This window comes from Elephantulus edwardii, unplaced genomic scaffold (assembly GCF_000299155.1).
Source record: "Elephantulus edwardii isolate Elephantulus edwardi_28Jun2011 unplaced genomic scaffold, EleEdw1.0 scaffold00012, whole genome shotgun sequence".
Classification (NCBI taxonomy): domain Eukaryota; kingdom Metazoa; phylum Chordata; class Mammalia; order Macroscelidea; family Macroscelididae; genus Elephantulus; species Elephantulus edwardii.
The window spans coordinates 19,177,281-19,184,076 of NW_006399762.1; the positions used below are offsets into that span (position 1 = coordinate 19,177,281).

At 37.4% G+C, this 6,796-nt stretch overlaps 1 protein-coding gene across 1 annotated transcript in view; it reads right to left on the bottom strand.

The window, feature by feature from the left end:
* Positions 1-5,870: 5,870 nt before the first annotated feature.
* Positions 5,871-6,796, bottom strand: part of AP1AR (adaptor-related protein complex 1 associated regulatory protein) — an 81,519-nt gene continuing 80,593 nt past the window's right edge. Inside the window, exon 10 of the mRNA XM_006881147.1 lies at positions 5,871-6,136. Within this exon, the coding sequence (XP_006881209.1) occupies positions 5,871-6,136 (266 nt within the window). The remainder of the gene's footprint in view (positions 6,137-6,796) is intronic.

The window sequence follows — 6,796 nt, forward strand, 5'->3', positions numbered from 1 at the left end:
CTGATGCATGTTGTTATGTGTCGAGTTGACTCAAACTCATAGCGACCGTATGTGCAACAGCTCTGAATCCTGCTCTATCCTGAGCCAATTTCATCATCTCTGATGCACCTACCCCCATTACTCTAGTTACTGAATCAATCCACCTCATTGAGGGTCTCCCTCTCTTGGGCTGTCCCCCTACCCTCCCAAGCATGATGTCCCTCTCCAAGGACTGGTCTCTCCTTGCAACATGTCCAAAGTATGTCAGAAGAAGCTTCAGAATCCTTGCTCCAAGGAGAGGCTGGTTTCAGCGTCTTCAAGATAAACTTGTTTGTTCTCTTAGCAGTCCATGATATATTCAACACTCTTCTCCAGCATCACAGTTCAAAGGCATTAATTCTTCTACCATCCTAGTCATTGTGCAGATCTCTGATGCATAGCAGGTAATTGTGAAGACCATGGCCTGCATCAGGCAAACCTTAGTCTCCAGACTGACATTGTTGCTCTTCAGTACTCTGGAGAAGTCCCTGACAGCAGACTTTCCCAATGCAATTGGTCCTTTGATTTCCAGGCTGCTGGTACCAACAGCATTGATCATGGAGCCAAGCAAACTGAAGTTGTTAACAATCTCAGTCTCTTCACTGTCTATAATGATGCATATATTTTGTGAAATAGGATGTTATGTGATTTGGGTATTGTGAAAACGTCTAGTTTAAGATTCCAACAATTTTTTTCATACTTGCACTTACAGACTTATCACTCACTTTTATGTTGTTGTTGTGTGCCGTCGAGTTGCTTGCGACTCAGAGTGACCCTATGTACAACAGCCCTAAATCCTGCCCTATCCTGCGCCATCACACTGCTTCCAACACACCCATTCTGATTCCCCAGTCACTGAATCAATCCACCATAGAGGGTCTTCCCCTCCTGCGCTATCCCTCCACCCTCCCAAGCATGATGTACCTCTCCAAGACCCTGTCCCTCCTTGCAACATGTCCAAAGTATGTCAGACGAAGCCTCAGAATCCTTGCCTCCAAGGAGCCACCCGGTTTAACCCTTTCTAGGACAAATCTGTTTGTTTTCTTAGCAGTCCATGGTACCCTCAATACTCTTCTCCAGCACTACAGCTCAAAGGCATCAATTCTCCTTCTATCCTCCTTAGTCACTGTCCAACTCTCTGACACATAACAAGGGATTGCAAAGACCACGGCCTGTATCAGATGCACCTTAGTCTCCAGAGTGACACTGTCACTCTTCAGTACTTTGGAGAGGTCCCTAACAACAGACTTTCCCATTGCAATATGTCTTTTAATTTCCTGGCTGCTGGTGCCAAGAGTGTTGATTATGGAGCCAACCAGACTAAAGCTGTGAACAATCTCAATCTCTTCACCATCATCGTCCTGATGCTGCCAATTAGTCCAGTGGTGAGATTCTTTGTCTTCTTGATATTGAGGCTCAATCCATATTGGAGGCTGCAGTCCTTGACCCTCTGCAGCAGGTGTTTCACGTCCTCCTCAGTTTCAGCAAGCTGGGTTGTGTCGTCTGCATAATGCAGACTGTTGATGGATCTTCCACCAAGCTTGATGCCACACTTCTCATAGAGCTCTGCCTCCTGGATAATCTGTTCTGCAAACAGGTTGAAAAGGTATGGAGATAGGACACATCCCTGGTGTACACCCTTCCTGATTTTGAACCATGCAGTGTTTCCTTACCATGCTATGAAAATACACTGTTTAAAGCATTTGAACCGTGCACAGTTAAAACTTGCTAGTGTAGTTCGGCTTGTTAAGTATCTTAAACAAGCTTCATGCTTTAGTGTTGTTAATTTATCAAGGATTTGCATTTGTGCTTGGTCCTCAATTCCTGTCATTAGATATACTTCTTGCCAGAAATTAGTCCCTTTTCCATTATTGTTAGCCTTGTAGCTGTCAGTTGAATTTTGAGCATTTTTTTTTTGTTTTGAGGGCTAACATCTGCTTCATTTTGTTCTCTGATTAAGAGAACAGAGATATTTACACACTCAGAAACTCAATATAGATCACCCTAAGTCTGAACTATGAGTTTTGTTATAACCTTATGGGATCATAGACACATGTGTTAGATGTTGCCAAGATTTCATGAAGCACACAACTGTATTGCACTAGGCTGCTAACTGTAAAAGACTTCTTTAAATTATAAAAAAGCAAATGTCACTTTAAGGTCTAAGATGCTCTCCACTCAAGCCTACATACTTTTGCACATATGCAAAAGCTGAACAATGAACAAGTTAGGAGACAGAAAAGTTGTCTTTGAATTGTGGTGTTGGCAAAGAATATTGAATATACCATGAATTGCCAGAAGAATGGACAAATCTGTCTTGGAAGGAGACAAAACGGTCTTTAGTGTGGATGCCCTTTGGACATGCTATCAGGTAGGGCTAGACACTGGAAAAAACCATCATGCTTGATAAAGCATAGAAGATCATAGAAAAAGGTGAAGACCCTTAATGAACTTGAACTGGATTAATGCAGTAGCTAAAACAGCAATGACTGTGAAGATAGCCAGGACTAGGCATCTGTGTTATGTACAACAGGTACATGTTGTGTTGTATGTAGCGCTGGAATGAGTTATAACTGTTGTGACAACACCTAGCAACAACAGTGTAAGAGACTTCTGAACATAGTGTCAGAAAAAACCCTTCAAAACATTTTTACTGTTAATAAGGATCTCCTATGGAGAGAGCTCTGGTGGTCTAGTAGTAAGGTGTGAGACAATCCCGAAGGCACACAGTTTGAATTCACCAGTTTGTTTTCCTAGCAGTCCATGATACCCTCAATACTATTCTCCAGCACCACAGCTCAAAGGCATCAATTCTCCTTCTATCCTCCTTAGTCATTGTCCAACTCTGATGCATAACAAGTGATTTCAAAGACCATGGCCTGTATCTTTGAATAGGATTAATAAAAATGTGAATGCAAGTTAGGATTTGTAGTAAGACACTACTATAGATGATTTGCCATTTAAATTAAATAGAAAATGGTTTTTGATAAATACTTATGTTGTTCCTTGTTCCAAATTATTAAATTCTTTTATGAGTAAATGCTTTTGTTTCTAAAAAAAGAAATACTAGTTACCTACAACCGGATCCCAAACTTATACCTAGATCCTTATACCCCTTCCTGAGCTGCAGACATCATCTACTCAATATCTTCATTCAAATTTTTCATAAACACTTTACATTTAACTCTCTAGAACTGAACACTGCTAAGCCTATTCCTCCATCTACATTTATCAATAAAATCAAATCTAGAAGTTCTTGTTATGTAGTTCTTAAGCAGGAGTGTGGGTAATAGCTGCAAAGACCGACCATCTAATCTAATAAATAGATTAGAATTTATTTCTTATACAGAAAGCCAAAGTAAGTTCAGCATGAGTCACTCACTCTTTGCCTCCCTGGTCCCTAAGGATGTCCCTAGGATAACACTGAAGCAGAGGGCCAGATGGTATGTGACACACGCTGTGAGTAATGATAATAAGAGTTGTAGTCAACTCCAAAATCACCTCAAGGTAGTTTTCTCAGTATAGGTAGCTGGCTTCCTAATTCTTCTTCAGAAGCTTGTGATAGCTCCATTCAAAGTCTGTCTTTCTTGCTATGTTCTAGGGTTTTCTACCAAGATTTGAGTGAGACTGTGGATAAATTCCGGGGCTGGAAAGCTAACTTCTCAGCTGGTAACTAAGAACCTAGCAATTTGAGTTAACCCAGAGTTGCTTTTGAAGAAAGGTCTGGTGATCTACTTGGGAAAAACGAACCATTAAAAATCTTCCGAAGTACAGTAGATGCATAATTCTACTTCAGCACAGAAGGGAATGTCATGAATTGGAACTGACTGACTGGACAGCAACTGATTTGGTTTTGATGGTTGAACATTACTAATGCTTTTAAATTGTCATATTACTTTCAATAATTTTTTATATATTAAGAGTAAGAATACTTAGATGTTTGTTATTTTTAAATGTAAAAATGTATTTATTCACAATCTTTGATAAGTTACCATTCCTTCAAAAAATTCTTTATGAACAAAATGCCAAGAAAATTTACAATAGTAGCTTATGCCAAACCAAAAATATACATCTGATGTATACAAACTTTAAAAAGCATAACACGGGCAATGTGATTATAGATTAACATTAAAATATTTCCAGTGACATAGCTACAACTTAAATTAGGTTAAGATAGACATAAATAATAGCATTACCTAGTATATTTACATACAGAGGCCACATGATTTTATAAGTACACCAAAAACTACTTTTATCTGGACCTTCCTATACTGTTGGACATGCACTGCCACTGTTGCCAGAAGAGAAAAACACTAATGAAAAACTGGAGGGTAAAAAGAAAACAAAACCAAATTAAACATATCTGTTTTCTTATTAAAATCATAGTCAATTCTCAGCAAAGTAAAGACAAGCAATTGTGTTAGGGAGTGCTTTAGATACTTGGCCTTTTAACTTGATAGATAAACTTTTTGGAAAAGAAAAAACTTGTGGAAGTATATCACATAATGCAGTTATAAATAATGATATACTTAGTTCCATCCCCCTAAAGCACCTTGAGTTACAAGACAAAGGAAAGCTTAATAAAAATCAATAGGTCCTTTCATATCAGAAAGGACTTTATTTACTTTGTTGTTGTTAGGTGCCATCGAGTTGAGTACGACCCATAGTGACACTATGAACAACATATCTGAACCCTGTCCTATCCTGTGCCATCTTCACACCAGATTGTTCTAACTGGTACAGCACTTATCTGTCAGTTTGCTGAACTGAGACAACTTGTGGGTTGCTGTGACACTGAAAGCTATGCCATTAGTGTGTCAAATGACACAAGGGTTCCCCATGGTGGACAGGTTTTAGTAGAGCTCCCTTAAGACAGAGTAGGAAGCAAGATTGACCTTCCACTTTTTAAATAATAGGCCTCTGAAAACCCTATAAACAGCAGAGGAATGTGGATAGTTATTTACTTTGAAATACCCGTATATTACCACTTTTAAGATTTTCCCTTTCTAATAAATCATTCACAGAATATATTCTGTAAAATCTTTCTAAGACCATTCATTGGAAATGTAGAATTGAAAAAGACACAGAGAAACTGAATATATCAATTAACTTGAAGTCAATATTCATCCATAGTAGCATGTAAAATGAAATTAAAAAAACCCTAACTGTAAATATATATTTTTTTCTTAAATATTACTTTAGATTATTACCTACTTTAAATATTCAAACTCTTAAAGTCTATTTTTATATTACCCTTTGTTCAGATTGAATAAACATTACCATACTAGGATATGCAACAGGTGTAGAAGGAAACTGATACCTTAGGAATTTTTTAGTATCATGTACTTAAATTAATTGTGCTTCCTGATACATAAATCATTCAAATAAGTCATTGAAATCAATAATGCTGGAAAAGGGAACACTATTCTAAATTTGAATCCAGTAATCCCTCTTTGTGCTCCCTTTATATCTGCTGAGAAATTGGGAAAAAAAAAGTGTTAATACATTCAAGTTTAGATACTGAAATAGAATTAAAATATTCAAATTAAAATTAGTATCATTGTTTCAAAAATTGAAAAATCTATACTAATAGACAGGAGTTTGATGAAGAAAACAGAAGGTAAATATAACTTTAATCAATAATGTGTTAAAAAGCAGAAGGCAGGCGATGAAATTGCACTTAATTCTGAAGCAATTCAGATATATCCTATTATTTCTATTCCATTCTAATAAGCATTTACAACATGGTTTCTTGCATCCCCTTCACAAAAAGGCTCAGCATAACCATTTATACATTCTAGTTGGGCTTTAACATTTGGTCATAAATGATAAACATGGTCCCCAAATTTTTCCTATCGATTCTGTTGATCTGTATCAGATTGCTTTATGGCAGAATCAGACAGTTCTAATACAGGATTTACAAATCCAGAATATTCAGAATTGCCATTATCATCTATTTCAGCGCTGACAAAATCATTCTCCCATTCTAGCCCGTTGGAATCATCAGAGGCTGACGTAGGATTACTTCCAGTCTTCTTGCTGCTATACCTAAGAGCAGCTCGGAGAATGTCTTCCTCTGTTTTGGAACGTTCTCTCATTGGAAGCATTCTATTCATTCCTATAAAATGAACAGGAAGTTTTTAGAACTCTTATTGAAGATAAAAAGCTGTATGTAAAAACCTCCCAGATAACAAATAAACATTTTATTCAATGATCAGATTTGATTTTTTTAGTTAAAAAGCTAGTCCTAGGGAGGATTTCTTCAAGGGAAAATGTTAATATCTAATCCCAAACATAAAAAGAAATATTAATACCCACCAAGAGATGCTTATGAGCTAGCATTGCTCATTTGCTAAAATGATATTTTTGAAAAGTCATAAATAAAACAGAATGATTGAAGAATTCAATTGCAGTTAGTTTTATATGGCTCAGTAAATAGATCTGCCAAGGTCTTTCTCTTCCCATATTTTAATTTCATCTCCCAGAGATAGGTTCTGCTTACTGTTGTACTAATTATCATCAAGTTGGAACCCACTCACAGCTGATCTTCCAGTAGATTTTTGAGACTGTAAATTGAACAGAAGAAGAATGTGCACCTTTTTCCTATGGAACTGCTCATGGATTTGAACCACCAGGGAGGCATGGCTGATGAGTTAGTAGCATAATTTACTACCGACTACACAACCCTGCTCGCTGAAACTGAGGAGGACCTCATGCACTTACTGCAGAGGGTCAAGGACTGCAACCTTCAGTATGGACTGAGGCTCAATGTCAAGAA